This window comes from Conger conger, chromosome 15, assembly GCF_963514075.1.
Source record: "Conger conger chromosome 15, fConCon1.1, whole genome shotgun sequence".
Lineage (NCBI taxonomy): Eukaryota > Metazoa > Chordata > Actinopteri > Anguilliformes > Congridae > Conger > Conger conger.
Window position 1 is genome coordinate 6,893,007 of NC_083774.1, and position 18,830 is coordinate 6,911,836.

The following is an 18,830-nucleotide window of genomic DNA, read 5'->3' on the forward strand; positions in this document are numbered from 1 at the left end:
ACCAGCCTCCATCTTCTGAACACAAACCACCACCTCAAACACACCCTCAGCCATCATGCCCATCACCTACAGAGCGTTCTGAATGTCTACCGTACTGCCATCACCGCTAAGCACCCAAACCAAGGAGAGCTTTCTGTGACTTCCAATGGGAAACACCGATATGAAGTAGCTTAGTAGGGTCTCAGGCCACCTTGTGTGACCAGTACAGCCTATCTGCTCTGTGGAATATGGTGTTTCGGTGTCTGAAATTCTGTAGGAGGACTGCGACACCACTCTTATTTGGGAAGATCAAGGACTTGCGGCAAGATAGAAGAGAATAATGCTGACTTAGACATTGTTCCAGAGTATTCCATTATTTCTTGATCAGGTACAAATCTGGTGACCGAGAGTGTCATGCTCATTAAAACTGTTGGGTGACCTTTTATACTTTCGATGGGGATGGTGCAATCTTGACAATCATGCCGTGCAAAAGACTCATTACCCTCAAGTGCCATAATATAATGGAACTGTGTTCTTGGTGTATTGTAATGTTGTTGCACCAGGAAAGAAAATGAAATGTTTAAAAAAAGAATTCACTAAATTCACTGAACCTTATGCCCCAATGAGATATTATTATAAAGAGGATTAATAATTATTGTTATTATAACAAAATTACTTTATATTGTCTTGAATTTGCTCCTTTATCTCAGTGTGTCACCAGGATCTAAATAAAGGTGTAGGGGAGTTGAAAGGTCGGTTTGCAGTCTTCTCTCTTTTGAAACCCACGAGGCGGCGCCGCTGGTTGCCATGTCACCGGTGTGCAGTAAATTGATTTTTCCGAGCGGCAGGCCGCCTCTCCGGCTGTCATAACAGCTAAGCGCTTTGATCCTTTAACGGCGTCACCCACACTCCCCAGGCCTCTAACGAGACGCCTGCTGCTGGTGACCCAGCGTTGCAGTCACGATTCACATCAAATGCGCCCGATGCCCGGGCAATTGCTTACATCACTGTCATAGCTGTGGATTTGTGTGAGCGCATTCAGATCGTTATAGGGATGAATTTAGCAGGGATATCACGATTTTCCCGTATTACCGAGATACCTGAGGCTGTCCAATTAGAGCGCGCTATGGCAAGTAAGGTAATTATCCTGCGTTAGTTCCTAATGACAGTTCTCCGTTCCCCGAAGAAGGAGCAGTGTTCCTGGGCCGTCTGCTTGGACTGCTGTACTCTGAGACAACGCGGAACACAGTCAGAAAAAAAAGGTAAAACAAAATCTCGGGTTGAGGAATAATCTACTTGTGTTCTAACTGGGACACTTGTATAATACTAGGAGTACTACTACTACTACTACTACTACTACTACTACTACTACTACTAATAATAATAATAATACGAACAATGTATAATACACCTAAATAAATAACAATACCAATACCATATATTTTGCATGCTTCAATTATGTTAAAAGTTAGGCTATCAGTCATTTGGGTTTAGGAGCATAAATACATAATTATTGGCGTGAGTTGTTGCAAATATTATCCGAATATGAAAACAGACATTGACAGTTAGCGTTTATTTAGTCAAGCACTTTAAAAATTTTAGCATGTGGTAGACCATTAGAACAATCTCAAGACGTCTTAAGACCTATGAGCAACAAAACTACATTTCCCAGCTCCCACTTCTTGTCGCGTTACTGAGGTAACATGATTGTCCACGTGAGCTTCTCTCAGCTGGGTGCTGCATAGCGCGAGTGAATGAAGAAAGGGTTTGTTTTAAAAATGTTATTTTCAGCCGTTAGTACTGTATGTTTACTTGTTTATGCTAACCTCCATGCTACGAATAGTGCATTTTGTGTGAAGGGTAATGTGGAAGCACCGTATTAAACGGGCAGACGCTGCAGTCGCAGTGGATTGGAGATGCTATACTTAGGGAAAGATCCGCAGTGATTGAAAAAAAAAAAAAAAAAAAAAAAAAAAAAATTGGATTTCACGTTTATGTGATGAGTAATAGGCTTTACTTCCTGCACATGTATGAAAATGTCCACGACCTGTGTCATCAGTGCCATCAGTGTTTTGCAAAACGCTATCATTTAGTACCCGTTCGGCTAAGCGTGATGGATCGGACAGGAATTCCATTAGACCTAAATCTGTCCGTTTTTCATATGCTCGAAGGATTGCGTGGGTGTTCATTTTTTGTTGCGCTGTTCAGCATATGTAACTGTTTATGTGCAGCAAACCGCTCTACTGCTTATGAAACCCACACGGATTCGTAAATGTAAAACTACGCATGGGATATGAAAATGTGTTTATTAATTACACGGGGCCTGCCCCCCCTCCTCCCTCTTCCCAGATGGGCAGAAAATGGAATCCTTGGGAAAATGGAAGAAAGATTCTATATCACGTACGTTGGATAAGAAGTTGAGTCTTATGAAGAACAGCAGGACAGGTAACTGATTTATTTGGGAAACGTGTGCATTTGTTGTTCTGTTGGACAGGGTGTTATGCGCACCACCAAATGTACTAAGTCGCAAACTTTTTGCTTGGGCCTGGAGCTTTCAAGATACTACATTCCCGCTCAAGATAATGCACACGTTAAACAGTTGTAGTCATGATTATTGTGACTGATTTGTGGTCATCGCTGTGCCCCTGTTTTGTTGGTTTTTAGGAATGATTGCAAAGCGTCTTCAAGGCACTTTCAAGTTTCACGGTTATTTACGGTCGGTGTTTCCTTCAGAATGTTCCGCGGGTAAGATGTTATTTTTTCCCCCAAAACTACTATTGAGGATTGTATGTGGATACATATTGTTGAATTTAAGACGTCAGAAACAAAGAAGGGAAAAAGGGCACGACGCGATTGGAATTGGGACTGTGTGCGCCGATCTTCCAAAGCAGGTGGCGCCAGTGTTTACAGAAGTATAGAACAATAATCCATTTCGCACATGGGGACGCTATCTTATCTATCCTAGCATTGACCCCTGCAAACATAGATATTTTTCCTTTTTGCCTTAATCGCCACTGAGTTTTTGATGTTAATGTTTAACGCGACTGTATGCAAGCTGTGGACCCTGATAGTCTGTTCTGAGATATGGCTTTTGTGTGTGATGATGCCGATTTGCCAGCATCCCCATGAATGTTATTCAGTTTAGTTAGAATAACAATAATAACCAATATTCAGAGAATCCCCATTTTTTCCTGAACTGATACAATGGATCTAAACCGTGGAGTTAACTTAAAAGGCCGAAAGCACTCCAAGTAGTTGACTAAGTTTGTTTCCTTGCAGTAAGGTTTTAATTAACATATTAATTAGTTTAGTAGCTCCATAGCAAATATTCCGTATTCAGACAGGGAAAACATGGAGATCAACCTTGAAAATATATAAACCTTTATTTGACCAGGAAGTCAAATTCACATTAGAACCTCTTTTGCAAATGAGACCTAGCCAAGACCGGGTAAAGTAGCAGCATACAATTATTAGCGTTTACTTTCAGTAACACAGGTTCAAACCTGAAAGGGTTCAAACTCTTAAGCTAGTGGGGTGCATCTTTGTGCACCGGTATTGTTACACCTGCCTTACATGTTATTGTGTTCGGTTAAGTAGATTTATATAGTCCAGCAGTATTTCCACCACAAAAATGGAAAACTGTAGGACAGGGGTTGCCAATTTCATTCTTCCATCGGTCGGTGTCACCAATTACACTGGCCGAATTATGAATACGATATTTAATGTTGGGACACCGTAGCACAGTAACTTCAGCTGTCATTCTTAAACTTACAAAGGAATGCAGCTGAAGTATTATTTACTAAAGTATTGGGCTAAATAACTACTAAAGAGTTTGGAACTCAGAAAAGGATAATCCTCCTCACCCACCCCCTCCAGTAGAGCAAAAAAATTAAATAAAGTTGTGCATAAGATGTGAAGTGAATAAGATTGTGATTATGAGTATTTAGTTGAATATTGTTGTGCTATATTGTTTACCTTGTGGTCTGTGTTCAATGCAGCCCTGTGGTGACATGGAAGACCATGAACAGACGCAGTTAAAGAAAGGTAAACCCTGTCGAAGGCGTAACCAATCCTGATCCATACCCTGTCTATTCAGAGCCATTTTCGTCAAGCCCACAGGTCCATGTACCCTTCCTGTGTAGCCATATTTATAATATTACAGTTATTACCTCGGGATTGTTTAATTACTTGAAGCGCTGTGTCAACAGTCAAGGGAATTACGGCTCGATATAAAATGAGCAGCCAGCTACTAATAATGCTTCTGTTCTTTCGTTGTTCTCCTTGGCGGTGTTGGGTCTTGTACCCGTGCTTAATTAGGCGGTGTGATTGCTCCTGTTTTTCCGTGTTGATGATCGTTAATGTGTGGCTGCTCAATCAGATGGAGCTCATTAAATGAACCTCTGTTCCACTCATTTTCATGAGAGTGATTTTGAGGTCGTTTCTGGGCCCCTGTAAACCTCCTTTAACATGGGGCCTTGAGGTGTTTTGGGGGTCCCTGTCAGTGTGCTTTAAAATGGGGGTCTCTCCTGGTGTTTTGGGGCCCCCGTCAACATTCTTTAACATGGGGTCTCATGGTGTTTTGGGGGTCCCTGTCAGTGTGCTTTAACATGGGGGTCTGCTGGTGTCTTGGGGGTCCCTATCAGTGTCCTTTAACATGGGGGTCTCTCCTGGCGTTTTGTGGCCCTTGCCGTTTCCTTTAACATGGGGGCCTCTCCTGGTGGTTTGTGGCCCTTGCAGGCTCCTGTCCAGCCCTGATTATGAGGAGGAACGAGCAGCTGGAAGCGCGGCGGGTTGCCATGGCGCTGACCCCACAGCGGGTTGCCATGGCGCTGACCCCGCAGCTGCCCCCTCGCACCCACCGGCCCCTCTGCCTGTCCATCTCCTCCGACAGTAGCGGGCGCTTTAAAGCCCTGGAGACACCGGAGTGGAAGAACAACCTCAAAGCACAGGTACGTCACCTGTAGCTCACCTGTAGCTCACCTGTAGTGTCTGTCTGTCTGTCTGTCTGTCTGTGTCTACTGTGTGTGTAGATGGAGCAGGATCACTGTGTGTGTCTGTGTGTCTGTGTGTCTGTGTGTCTGTGTGTATATTGACCTCTCTGTATACACTGTGTGTAGATGGAGCAGGCCCACAGTGCGGGGGCAGCCAGCAGCACTGGGTCCCTGGAGCGGGCCTCCCTCTTCTGCGCCTCCGTCTCCTCCACCCCGGCCTCCAGCTCCGGCCTGCCCAGCCCGGGGAGCAAGTCCTCCGGCCGCTTCGGCCTGTTCTCGCCCCCCTGGAACAGCAGCTCCGAGTCCGACTCCAACCCGCCCTCCCGCTCCGGCTCCAAGAAGCTCCGCAAGTACCCCCACCGGGGCGCGGCCGGGGGCGGGGTCCCGGCCAAGGGGGACGAGCCCGGCGAGCCCAAACAGGGCCCCCCCGCCGAGCACTTCCACTTCGCCGAGCCGGTCATCTCCAAGGTGACGGACTACATCTACGTGGGCAACCTGAACGCGGCCTACAGCGGCCACACGCTGTGCCGCAACAACATCGACAGCATCGTGGACATGAGCAGCCTGCCCGGCGAGACCAGCCTGTGCCTGATCCCCTGCACCTGCTCCCGCGGCGCGCGCCACACCTGGTCCCGCCTGAAGGTGCACCTGGGCGACCTGTCGGACCTGTCCCACCCGGGCCCGCGCTGCTTCCAGGACATCAACGAGTGCATCGACGCGTCGGCGGGCAAGCGCAAGCGCGTGCTGGTGCACTGCCGGGACGGCTTCTCGCTGGCGCCCACCTGCGTCATCCAGTACCTGATGGTGAAGCAGAACATGAGGCTCCTGGCCGCCTACGAGCTCCTGAGGTCCCGCTACCCGCTCAACATCCGCGAGTGCCACCAGGACGTGCTGGTGAGCCTGGAGCGGGCGCTGAGGCCCGGGGGGGACGTGGACCCCGAGTGCTTCAAGGTGGCCATCTCCCGCCGGGTGGCCTGGACCTAAACCTGCCCCCCTCTCACCCCTCACCCCCCCTAATGTTCACCTGCTGGGCCCACACTGCGGTGTTCTTATTGGTTACTGATTTCTTTTTCTTTTTTTTTTTTCCCCACCAGGAAAAACTGGAAGTTAGTGTATTTAAAAAACAAAAAAAACAAGTTGTAATCAAGTAGTGTTTATTGGTTTACTGACTCCTGGAGGGCGGCAGTGTCTGCTGGGCTGGAGTTAAACCTGCGGACACTGCGGCCCTCCAGGACTGGAAATAAACCTGGTGTCGTGTCCTGATTAACCACATCCAGTTTAAATGAACTGGCAAAAAAAAACTGGCTGCTCAGCTGCTCTGCGTGGGAAATGTTCCTCGTGTTTTTGTGTGTGGTGACGAAACAGCACGCCACTTTCGCCACCTTGGTTTTGGGTACTGGAGTCATGCTCCCATTTCCAAAATGCGGGAGTTCAGCGCCCTTGATTTCAGGGGTGTTGCTGGGAGATCTCAGGTGATCCGATGATGTCATTGAGTTGCGGTCGGAAGACCAGCCGCGGGAGGGGTGGACCAGCTCTGCTTTGGCTCCCAGTGGCGTTCTCACTGGGCCCACGGTACTCTGGAGCTCAAACTGGTTTCTGTTGCGTTCCCACTGGCCACGGTACTCTGGAGCTCTAACTGGTTTCTGTTGTGTTCTCACTGGCCATAGTACTGTTCTGGTGCTCATACTGGTTTCAGTTGCGTTCCCACTGGCCACGGTACTGTTCTGGAGCTCAAACTGGTTTCAGTTGCGTTCCCACTGGCCACGGTACTGTTCTGGAGCTCTAACTGGTTTCTGTTGCGTTCCCACTGGCCATGCTACTCTGGAGCTCAACCTGGTTTCTGCTCTGTCCACACAAAGACCACAGTACTGGTGAGGAGTGCAGACCGTGTTCACATTGATCTGCTCCAACAAATCAAGACGATCAAATGATTTAAAAGTTATTTGCAAATGTTTGACTAGGCGTCGCCCAACCCTTCCACCCCACCTTCCCCATATCACGTCAGCTTTGGAACGGACCAGGAGGGGACCACTTTAAACTGAGATGACTCACGTTTTTGTACCCTTGACTCTTGGCTGAGACGCTGGACTCCAGCCGGTCAGGCTTACAGAGGCCTTGGTGAGAAGGCCAGTTTGGATGGTGTGTCTGGCAGGAGAGGATCATCCAACGGTGGGGAGGACCTGACCCTAACATTCAAAGATGCCACTGAAGTAGCATTCTGCCCCAAGCAGTCTGCTGCTCAGTGTACTTCAGAGTTGTGCTTGTGCTTGTGCTTGTGCTTGCAGCCAGTGAGCTGTGGTGAGGTCTGAGATATGTTAGCACGATGCTAACAGCACCCCAGTGCTAACGCCATCACAGCGTGGTTCTTCGTGAATGGAGACCACAGGTCACAATGCACACCTCCTCTGTCCACCTCATCCTGTTCTACCAGCAAAAAGGAACATGAACAGAACAGGGTTAATGTCCTCCGTGAGGAAACTACTGTCCCGGGACAATTATTTTTAATTTTGAAATGCCATTGGGGTGGGGGTGGGGGTGGGAATAATGAATTGGTGCTTTTGGAAAAGGTGGCTTTTTCTGATTATGCTTCTCAGTGTGCTGTGGAACTGAGTGTCTTGGCGTGTGCGTGTGCGTGTGTGTGAGAGAGAGAGAGACAAGCATCAGGAGTGGATTGGTGGGATCCAGTGGGGAGTTCAGTCTGGGAAAGGGAGAGTATTGCACTGATTATGTAAAAATGCACATACAGGGTGTACCTGCTAGACCCTGCGGTTTGCCAAGCAGTAGGCTCCCTAAGTCCACGTTTACCTCAAATTATAGTCGAAGCGTGATTGTAGCTTGGACCCTTGGAAAACATTTTGTCCGAACATCCACCTTGTGGGACCCCCCTGCAGTCATGATTTGCATAAACCCAAAATCGCCACGGCTGCAAATTGAATTCTGGCAGAAAAGCTTCTATTTCACGATATGCACACGCTAGAAGGTTGATCTAGGGGTTTCCCAGGGTGCTGAATTCAGTGGAAGCGTTATGTATTGATTTAGAGGTCAAGGCCTTTTGAAATCCAATAATCAATGCGTGGGGAGCCTTACTGAAGAAGAATCTTGGTGAGCTGAAGTATTGCAAAGCCAGACGTGTGTTCAGGACGGCAAACGTTCGCGGGCAAACAATGTTTGCAGTAAACAGTTACTGTTGAACCATTTAAATGAACATTCCATTTAGTTTGCCACCAATGACCTTGTCATACAAATGAATGGGACTTGCGTCTAACAATGCTAGTTGTTTGCCTGTGATTTATTTTTAAAGGTAAGAACAAATATTGCATTGCTTAAAGTGTATTATAACAGCGGAATATTTGTCTCTCTTTTCCGATTTTCTTCCCCATCAGCAGCCATTTTTCACCATGCACTACGTTTTCAAACTGTTAACAAATGTTTGTGGCGAACAGAAAAAAAGTTTGAATATGCTGCTGAAGGTTAGCTAACGTTGGCTGACGTTCGCCGTCTTGAACGCACGTTAGGTTTCCATTGGTTGCATGGCAACAGTCAGCAGTTAGTTCCTTGTTGTTATGATGATGTCATAATGCTGCAGTGTCACATGGATACGAGACTTGGGGCCACACACAGCACACTGGTAATGAAATTGTGAAGTTAGTTATTTGGAGTATTTTTTTATTTTGATTTTTTATTTCCGTTTCTTTCCGTTTTGAAATGATCCTGCGTGATTGTGCTGTGATCCTCACACAATACTCTGTATACTGTACACTCATTGGAATATTTGAATAATGAATTTTGTTGTAGTTGTAGACCAAAAACCAGTCCTATACATTGAACACTTTGTGGTGTAATGACAGGTGTCATTCGCGGTTTGACATGGTTGAGTGTTGTCGAACTTTGTGCCCCAAGGGTCAGTTGGTATGCAGTTACAGTATTTTATCAGTGATGAGTCTAGTGATCTGTGAAAGCCAATTGTAATACAAAACCAGACCTTAAATCTCACACTCTTAATATTAACATGATTAGTGCATAAATGCCTATTTTTTAGATCTTTTATTAATTGGCAGCTGTCATTGATGTACATTGTATTTAAAATGAATATTTTCTTGTTGGCGGGTTGTTGTTTCTGAACTTTTGACTCTCAGGCGATTTATTTTTGACCCCACAATATTTTGAATGAATTGCAGAGCATATCACAAAGTATGCAATGTGTTTTTCATTTGCCATGTGTTTAAGGTCATACGTATTTGTATATGGATTTGCAAATATTAAAATGATCATGTCGAGGTGCATAATTCTGGCTCAGTAGTCCTGTTGTCTTTGTCAGTTTCATAGACACAGATTAAGATTAATCTTAGTCCTAAACTAAATTTAGTTTTGTATGTACAATCCCAATTTAAATTGTAATTGTGACTAGGCTTAATCTAGGGGCAGTTCACCCAAAAATTGAATTTGTTCCCATTTACCCAGGGTACCATCTATCCATCCCGATCATTTTACTGAGATGTGGAAAAAACAAACAAAAACGTTTTAGATGCAGTTCGCCGTGATGTAATGGACCTCTATGGACCACTTGTCATATCTCAGTGAATAATGGGTCGATCATATCAGTAAGTGAATGTGGAAATGCACTTTAATGTCTTTTTTGTGTGAACCTCCCCTTTAAGCTGGAGAACGAGCACTAGGGGCTTGTACAGAGGGGTAGATTAAGGGGAACCCGAGGGTGCGGGCTGATGAAAGTAGTTTGGGTCTCTCACTGCTGTAACTCAGTCCGTCTGTCAGTCTGTCTCTGCCCTCTGTCAGTCTTCACGCTGAAGTTTGGCCACTCGGAGGCTGCTCCTGAACCAAAGTATGGGGTTCTCTGGTGTGCTGGCTAGATTCCCAACCCTGACTCTTTCAACCTGCCACCTAATCACCTGCCAACCCGCCCCCCCGATTCAGTTTGCAAAATTGACCAAAATCACTGCTGTGAATTTAAACACGCCTATTTGCTCCTCCCTCATATACGATAAGAGGTCCTAGTTTATAGTAGAGCAGGTTTTGATGTCACCATTCCAGTCTAATGGCACGAAAACCAAAAGCTGAAAACACGAAGTTTAGGGTAACCTCCGATGCGGCAGCAGCTGAACACGGCACGTGAAACCATCTCCTGGCAAGTATTTTTATTTTAGCTTTTAAATATTTATTTAAATCATGATCCATTAGCGTAGCATTCGATGAATCACATTTTTAACACCGCACTATAAACGGTGTGAGCCTAGGCATTAAATGCGCTTAGTCTGCTTGTCAAATAAACCCTCGAACATCAGCTTTCTGTTTTGTTTTGTTGTTTCAGACAGATCTGCCATTAAAACCCTGGAACCCTCCCAAACCAGTCGGTGGAGATACCGCCCCTGGTGGCTTCTGAGCTCAACTGTGATTGGCTGAAACAGGGTGCACATCATCCTGGCTGCCTATTGGCCCATTACTCTCGTTCCTCACTACTCGAGTAACTCGAGTAACTCGACACCCCCCCCCCCCCCCCCCGAGCTTCACACCCCTCTTAATTAGCAGTGCTGCTCGCCTCCCTGTTCTTAGTGGAACGTTGTTACGGTTACCCTGCCCACGAGGGGGGCCAGTGTTACCCAAAACAGAGCTCTTCTAAAAATGATCTCCTCTTCCCTTCCTGTGGGCCTATACCCTGGTTCCCCACAGCCCCCTGAGGGAGGAGTCCAAGCCCATTGCCCACAATCCCCTCATAGTGCTGCCCCCTCAGTGAACTGACTTAAATGGTAAATGGTTGGCATTTATATAGCACCTTTATCAAAAGCGCTGTAAGATTGATGTGTCTCATTCACCCATTCATACACACACTCACACACCAATGGCGATTGGCTGCCATGCAAGGTACCCCCCAGCTCATCAGGAGCAGTTAGGGGTTAGGTGTCCGGCAACCCTCTGACTGCCAGACGACTGCTCTTACCGCCTGAGCTCATGTCACCCTTAAGAACTTAAGAACTTTCCAGATCCAAAATCTGTAGAATTGGACCAAATTATACTACTGGACACTTCAGACTCCTGCGTCAAATCCTGGCCCCATCTCTATCCACTTGGATGGATACATTTGGCGTCGAACAACCCAAGACAAACTACCTGTCTACATTATCTGCTGTTTATCTCCCTCACTTTGACTCCACTTCTCTATCTCTCTCTCCCTGTTTCTCTTTTTCACTTTAATCATCATCTGCTCAGTACCTTTTCCCTCTCTGTCTAAATTGGGTGTTGTCTGCATCAATAATAAAATGAGAATAATCTTTTTGGAGGGGGTTATTTATAATGGAATGAGCTGGGATGGGGGGTGATTTGGGAAGTGTGTATGTGTGGGGGGGTTACAGATAGGGTTTCAGTTGCCCCCCCCAATCCCATTGGTCTGCTGAAGAGGCCACTCCCATACACCGCATTACTGAACTTCCACAGTCTTCAGAGACCACAATATAAACTGAACAATCGTATCAACTGACTGACCAGCGAGACCGTTTCAGTCCTCACTGCCCTGCCCTCTCTGCTGCTTCTCTCGTAGGTGAGGTACGATGCGCTCTCTCTCGCTTCATACCTGCGCTCTCTCACGCTCTATATCTGTAGCTCTTGCTGCTCTCTCTCTATGTAGCTGCTCTCTCTAGCTCTGTAGCTGCTCTCTCTCTGTAGCTCTCTCTCTCTCTCTATCTCTATGTAGCTGCTCTCTCTAGCTCTGTAACTGCTCTCTCTATAGCTCTTTAGCTGCTCTCTCTAGCTCTGTAGCTGTTTTCTCTTTGTAGCTGTTCTCTCTCGTAGCTCTGTAGCTGTTCTCTGTAACTGCTCTCTCTGTAGCTCTGTAGCTGCTCTCTCTGTAGCTGTTGTCTCTGTGTAGCTGTTCACTCTAGCTCTGTTGCTGTTCTCTCTGTAGCTCTGTTGCTTTTCTGTCTGTAGCTCTTTAGCTGCTCTCTCTCTGTAGCTCTGTTGCTGTTCTCTCTGTAGTTCAGCTGTCTCCCTGTCTCTCTTGCTACAGCGATTTTACAGTTTAACACCTGGAGAAGCGGGCTGTGCATCGCTTGTTGCCATGGTTAACCTGTGCGTGTGCGGTCTGCGGGTCATCATGAGTGGCGGAGTTTCTGATTTCGTGACAAACACGTGCGCTGTGCACAGTGTCTTAAAGGACAGGAAACCAGTGGGTCTGATTCACAGATCATGTCTGAAATGGTATTCCTGTAACACTCGTGGCTTGACCAGTTTTGAGAGGGGAGTTGCGGATCATATGTAGTTATTTTACTTGACCACGGTATCTGAGTGGAATTCATAATCTGATGGTAGGACGTGACGGATGGAATTCCTGCTTGCAGTGATTTCTCCAAAGCAATATGCCTGTGCTCATCTTTGAGTAAACAAACGTTTAACTGTCAATATTATTTTCAAGCTGTAATTTCATGAGGTGAGAGAGACTTGTGCTTTGGCTTTTCAGTCTGAAATGTGATCAGCGCAGATTACTCCACGTTAGCACGTTAGCAAGCTATTGTACTCAATGGGTGTCACTTCTCAAACTGTTGTGAATGGGACATTACTGTATTTATCGAATCTGTTTTTATTGCTTTTTGTTTTAAAGGCAACTCCAATTAAATCTACCACTAATTTAAGGTCATGTTTTAGTCTGTGGGAATGTTTCCTGTTATTAATCGGAATGGCTGTGATGGAGACTCTATCCACTCATCGTGCTCTGTGAAGTGCTGCATGCTCATGAAAGCCTTAATTAGCATGATTTAATGAATAGTTAAGGCTTATATTCATGAGTGAGGTTGTGGGTCGAAATTTGGTATTCCAGTCTGGCTGGGTAGACTGGCTGGCCGCAGCAGCAGGCAGGGATGTTGTGGGAACTCAAGGGAACGTTAATCCCACTGGGAACGTTAATCCGACTGGGAATATGAATGGAACCCATCTCATTTCATGCTCATGGAAGTGATGATATTTCCTTTTATGATAATCAGCGATATATGGGCTTCATTGTTAAGATCTGAAAAGGTTCAGCTGTTCACTGCCCTGTTCTATATTTACTCTATATTGACATTTATTTCCAGCATATTTTTTGGGATGTTATTCATTAGTCGATGCCTTTTGGGATCAATCAAACTACGTTATGTTGAGTATGTGGCTGTGTCTTGAGCGTGAAGGTGAAGGAAATGTGAAGTTTATGCTCATGGGTTTAGTGTTGGGAAAGTTGGCACGCTAGATATTCCTGAGGTGTGGCATAGTCTTGGCCTGCTCAGGAAAGTTCTGGAAAGTGAGGCAAGCACTGGCCTTTGCGGTATCCTTTTTTTTTCGCCCCCAATCTCACGGGAGGCAAGCCTATCATAACCACGATATCCAGCTGGCAGCTGATGCAGACCATCCTGACCAAATTTAGAAACATGATTGTGCTTTAGCTAATTTGCCCGGGCTTGTGTTCGGATAATATTTCCCCTCTAAGGTCCCATTAGTCTCATGTGCATCTCCATGCGGACTCCGCTAATGGCCATGTGTAAATGTGAGAATTCCCGGTGGCAAAATGGCATTTTGTGTGTATATGTTGGGGGCCAGTTTCCCTGGTGCTAAATATCGGTCTCGGTGTGCATGGCAGTTCAGTGGAGCCGAAAGGTTAATTGCAAAAGGGAAATAAACGCGGAGTGCTCCTCTCTCTCCTCAGACCGTGAAACGAACGGACGGCCAAGATGTCGGAGTGAGTACACCGCTTGCATTGTCTATGTCGTTACTGTGATTCATACTTCAATATTTTTACGTGTTCCGTTATTGTTGTGAATTAATGCAGCATTTATCTAAAAAAAAAAAAAAAAAAAAAAATATATCATTGAGGGAATAGTTGTCATGTACCATCATGTACCCAAAGCTGTTTGTGGCTTCTACAAGGTAATCGTCGTGAAAATATACTGAATAAATCTACTGTCTGAACCTTCTTGGGAAAATGCCCAAGAAGATTCATGAGAAGTTATTGACAAACAAGCGAAACATAGTACAATCTGTCCCGAATGTATATCGGATGGGGGCATTAAGCAAGCTGTCCAGACCTGGGTTGGTCTGAATCAAAGTGTTTCTGAATGGCTAAAGGGAACTACTCTAAGAAAGTAAAAGCTAGGGTCACTTTGGGATTGGTTACAAATGACTATAAATATATACACTCACTGAGCACCTATCAGGAACACCTGTACACTACCAGGAGATTCAGTTAATGTTCAAATCAGAATGGGGGAAAAAATGTGATCTAAGTGACTTTGATTGTGGAATGATTGTTGGTGTGAGACTGGGCGATTTGAGTATCTAAGAAACCTTTGATCTCTTGGGATTTTCAAGCACAACAGTCTCTAGAGTTTGCAGAGAATGGTGCGGAAAAAAAATAGAAGGTGAGCAGCAGTTCTGTGGGCAGAAACACGTTATTAATGAGATAGGTCAGAGGAGAAGGGCCAGACTGGTCAAAGGTGACAGTAACGCAAATAACCACACATTACAACAGTGGTATGGAGAAGAGCATCTCTGAACACACAAACCTCTAAGTGGATAGGCTACAGCAGCAGATGACTTAAATTAAATAAGTATAATAAATACCTACTAAAGTGCTCACTGATTGTATCACACACATTGTTTCGCATTGTCCTTGCAGGAACTTTCGGGTTTGCTGGGGGCTTTAATGCAGACTGCATCTTTCTCCCTGCTCATGTTCTCGACCAACTGTGTGGCAATTTAGGGTGTTCTGTTGATGCCTGATGAAATAAAACAATGTATTATTTTATAACGAAATGGAGAATTATACGCTTGTGCAGTATTACTTTAAATCTACTTCTTCTCATTTGTTCTCAAATCTGCGACTGTTGCTCCAGCGTTATGGTAATCTTTTAAATGAATCGAATGAGCTGTGATAACTCATCTTTTTAATGGCCCATCTGTCTGTGACCCCAAACAGGAAGAAGATGTCCTCGAGTCGCAAACACAATCTGAAGGTAAAGACCTGCAGTGGAGATTCTCCGTGGTGTAACCTCTGCAAAATCCAGACCCTGAGGGGATGTGGGAGAGACGTCTGAGCAAGGCCAAAAACTATTAATGTGCAAAGATAAATAAACTGACTGTGATTTGTGATTGTATGGCTTGGCTGAATATGATATGATTTGAAATGTTGCTATTGTAGTGGGAGTAAGATAACATAGCGTAATTATGAGAAGAGGCCATTCAACCCAACAATGCTCACCATTTCCGACCACTAAATTGTACCAACTGCTTAGTTTAGCACCATATTGAGCCTGGTCTTGAAACCCCCCCCCCCCAAGATATTATCAGTAGTTGTATCAATGCTATTGTTATTATATTTTTTATTATTGATGAAGGTGATTATGACAATGGTGGTGATGATCACGCTGAACCTTTGCCCCCTGTTTCCACAGAGCTTGATGCTCTCGATTGCGAAGGGCTTGCTGGAGGTGGAGGAGAGGGAGAGGGAGGAGGAGAGGGTGAGGTACATGGATGAGAAGTGTCCCTCGCTCTCTCTGCCTTCAGGCTCACAGGAGATGCAGGTACAGGGGCGCGCTCGGTCTAAACTCATCCCCTCATTTCATCAGACGCTTCATTTTCCTGCCCCCGCGATTCGGGATTTCATGTGGGCAGTGGCGTTTCGCGTACACCTGTGAAAATAAGGACCCGTTCCTAGTTACAATCACCTCTTAACGTACAGTGTCTAATGAACATTGTGTGTCCCCCCCAAAAAAACGTTCTCTTCAGGAATTCTGCAAGAAGCTCCACCATCAGATTGATGAACTCGAAGAGGAGCGATACGACCTGGAAATTAAAGTGACCAAGTGTAGCAAAGAGGTAGAGACCCTCCCAATTCCTAAACTTCCTGTTAGGCTAGTTTTGCCCCAGTTTTCAGAACTCTCCTCAACTGAGGTTCCTGATGTTCCTGTGGTCCCTGTGCTCTTGTCCTGCTGACCAGATTGAGGACATGAAGTTCAAGGTGATCGATCTGAAGGGCAAGTTCAAGAAGCCGGCCTTGAAGAGGGTGCGCATGTCTGCCGACGCCATGCTCAAGGCCCTGCTGGGCTCCAAGCACAAGGTCAACATGGACCTGAGAGCCAACCTCAAACAAGTGAAGAAGGAGGTCAAGGAGGAGGTTGGTGCCCCCTGCTGGTGGCTGCGCAGTACTGAACAGACACCACTTTTGGCTGCTGATGCATGTTGGGATATTGGATCTCCGGCCCAAGATGGCTACCGCAGATTCATCTTAACAGAACCGTGTGCAACAATTTCATGTTTTTGGAGATAAAAAAAACATCTCTATCTTGTGCTAGAGAGAAAAAAATAAAAATAATAATTTTAAAAATATGTAGCCTGGACTGGATCATTTTATGAGCGGTCACTGGGGTATGGCATAGCCACTCATCTGCTATGCCTGTGTACCCCGAATTCCCAAGTCCTACATGAGACCAACATCACTTACTGCGTTTAACTGTTACGCTATTTGTAATATGCTATGAACTAATTTCCCAGTGCTGTACACAGTCCTGTATCATTGCCACTGTTCTGTTCTTCCCCTATGGAATGTCATACTACTCCCACTTTTACTGAAAACCGTAAGCCGTAATTGGGGAGTGTTACTAATAACTGATGCTGTTAGCCATCATAGTTTACATTCATGTCTAGAATATGTGATCTCAAATAGTATTTATTTATTTATATATTTTTTAAACTTTCTACTTTAATGTTCTGCTTGCAGGACAAGGAAATGCGCGATGTTGGCGACTGGCGAAAGAACGTGGAGGACAAGGCGGGGATGGACGGCAGGAAGAAGATGTTTGAGACAGAGTCTTAGATCGGGTTTCCGTTACTTGGCTGCTTGGCGCTTTCCTGAGTTGCGCTCCATTGGTCGATTTGCGCTGCCCATTTTCGGGCATTTTCAGTCTTAACGAACATTCTAACGGGTTATTTACACATGGCGGTCCTCTGTGGTTTAGTGTGTTGAGGTCGGAGCGGGCGGAGATTGTTACAGTATCTGCCACCATTTTCAATTTTCCCCACTTCTGTCCATTTTGCAACCTTTGATTTGAAACCCGCATTTGCCTGCCGCTTAAAAGTTCACTCGCGTCAAAAATATATTTTGCTGAGAAATATATTTTGTTATTTACAACATGTAAATAAATGATTTGAAGGCAACTTATGTTTATTGATTTTTTATTATTATTTGTGAGAAAAGATTTTGCATTTCTCTTATTCTGCCTATTCAGCTGGCTGCGTTTTTAAGATTTGACCGCACGAGGAATTGCAGTCTCCGGAACCGGTAAAAATATGCAAACATTGACCAAATCTCTAAGGTGCACCCCTTTTCAAACTCCGGTGAATAAGCAAAAACTGCTGGTAAAATCCCAGATGGACTCTGTCTGATACAATCTTCAGTCGTCACAGAGCTCGGTCTGGCTGCAGCCAAAGAGTTGAGACTGTCCGAATTTGTTTTATGTATTAGAAATCCAAACTTGGATGCTAACTCATTTTGTATCCTAGTCAGGGCTGTTTTCTGAGGCAGAAGATAATACCAGCAAGGTGATTGCTCATTTGATACTGTTTCTAGTTCGTTACTGTGCGGCTTTTGTGAGCATTTGGATGCGAAAACCGAAGTAACCCAAGTTGCGGATTGAAGTGGCATTGGTTGGCCAGTAGGGGCCACTCTTTCCTTTGTGCCAAATAGAAATCAAATGGAAAAACAGTGTTGTGCAGGATGCAGCTCTTTGAAAGAGATGTTTAAACGGTGTCCTGACTCACTTTGTCCTGACTCACTCCTTTTTTTAAAGCGGGGATGTTAACCGGGTCTCTCCATTTGCCAAGTGCCCATAAAATCACTCACTCTGATTGCCTGAATTATCCCTTGAATTACCCACCCATTTTTTATTCCCCTGGTCATCACTGTAAAAGAGGACCATGATGTCAATTTACCCACCTGCTTTAAATAAAATGAAAATGGTGTCCCAAGTTTAGGGGAATCCAGTGCAATATAATGTTAAATAATATATCATAATACTTGTCTGCAGGCATTATCATGTGCATTCAAATAGAAAATAAACTGGTAAAAAGCAACAACAACAAAAAATGATAAACCTGCATTAATTGAAGCTATATTACTACTTTTGTGTCATGCACTCTTACAATTAGTCATTTGGGATGGTATTTTTATCTAAAAAAAAATAAAATAAAATAAAATAAAAAAAAACACTCACTGCAATGTCACCTTTAGGAAGGCAGGTGGCGTGGGAGTGGTTTCTGGGACACACACAGGGTGCAGGTTCTGTTCACAGGTTGCCCACAATGCTCCGGTGTTCTCCATGGAAACGTGGGGTGAAATGACAGGGATGCAGAATTCAGAGGCAGTCTTTCAGGATCTCCTGATTCGGCGTAAGTCATCTTTTGGAATGCATACTAATCTACTTTGGCTGAAAGAAATAATGTTTAATGCAGTGGATTGGCTCGCACACAGGCGATGCATTCTTTAGTCATATTACGTTACATTATTGGCATTTGGCAGACGCTCTTATTCAGAGCGACGTACAGTTGATTAGACTAAGCAGGAGACAATCCTCCCCTGGAGCAATGCAGGGTTAAGGGCCTTGCTCAAGGGCCCAACGTTTGTGTGGATCTTATTGTGGCTACACCGGGATTAGAACCACCGACCTTGCGTGTCCCAGTCATTTGCTGCCCCGGCCTTCAACGGAGTAGTGCTGAAGATGAAAAGTCTTGCACACCTTCATTCATGAACAAACCAAGTCAAGTGTGTTCAGGGTTCTTTCTGCATTTTGAGCAGTTTATTAGCAATTATTCTTTTAGCTGAGGGTTACAGAT

The 18,830-nt window shown here is 45.1% G+C and overlaps 2 protein-coding genes across 4 annotated transcripts; both read left to right on the plus strand.

Annotated features, from left to right (window-relative positions):
• Window positions 1-1,655: 1,655 nt before the first annotated feature.
• Window positions 1,656-6,001, plus strand: LOC133111979 (uncharacterized). 2 transcript variants are annotated; one of them, XM_061222634.1, is made up of 6 exons: window positions 1,656-1,744; window positions 2,329-2,424; window positions 2,644-2,724; window positions 3,978-4,023; window positions 4,717-4,928; window positions 5,097-6,001. In XM_061222634.1, the coding sequence occupies exons 4-6, from the start codon at window positions 3,990-3,992 to the stop codon at window positions 5,952-5,954; spliced, it is 1,104 nt and encodes a 367-aa protein (XP_061078618.1). In that variant the 5' UTR covers window positions 1,656-1,744; window positions 2,329-2,424; window positions 2,644-2,724; window positions 3,978-3,989; the 3' UTR covers window positions 5,955-6,001. The 2 variants fall into 2 exon arrangements, with proteins under 2 accessions (XP_061078618.1, XP_061078619.1); XM_061222635.1 differs by lacking the exon at window positions 1,656-1,744 and having other exon boundaries at window positions 2,364-2,379.
• A 7,925-nt stretch (window positions 6,002-13,926) lies between these two features.
• LOC133111394 (troponin I, fast skeletal muscle-like) lies at window positions 13,927-16,815 on the plus strand. 2 transcript variants are annotated; one of them, XM_061221722.1, is made up of 6 exons: window positions 13,927-13,949; window positions 14,920-14,956; window positions 15,395-15,523; window positions 15,729-15,818; window positions 15,940-16,116; window positions 16,720-16,815. In XM_061221722.1, the coding sequence occupies exons 1-6, from the start codon at window positions 13,927-13,929 to the stop codon at window positions 16,813-16,815; spliced, it is 552 nt and encodes a 183-aa protein (XP_061077706.1). The 2 variants fall into 2 exon arrangements, with proteins under 2 accessions (XP_061077706.1, XP_061077705.1); XM_061221721.1 differs by lacking the exon at window positions 13,927-13,949 and adding an exon at window positions 14,716-14,739 and having other exon boundaries at window positions 14,918-14,956.
• Window positions 16,816-18,830: the final 2,015 nt, after the last annotated feature.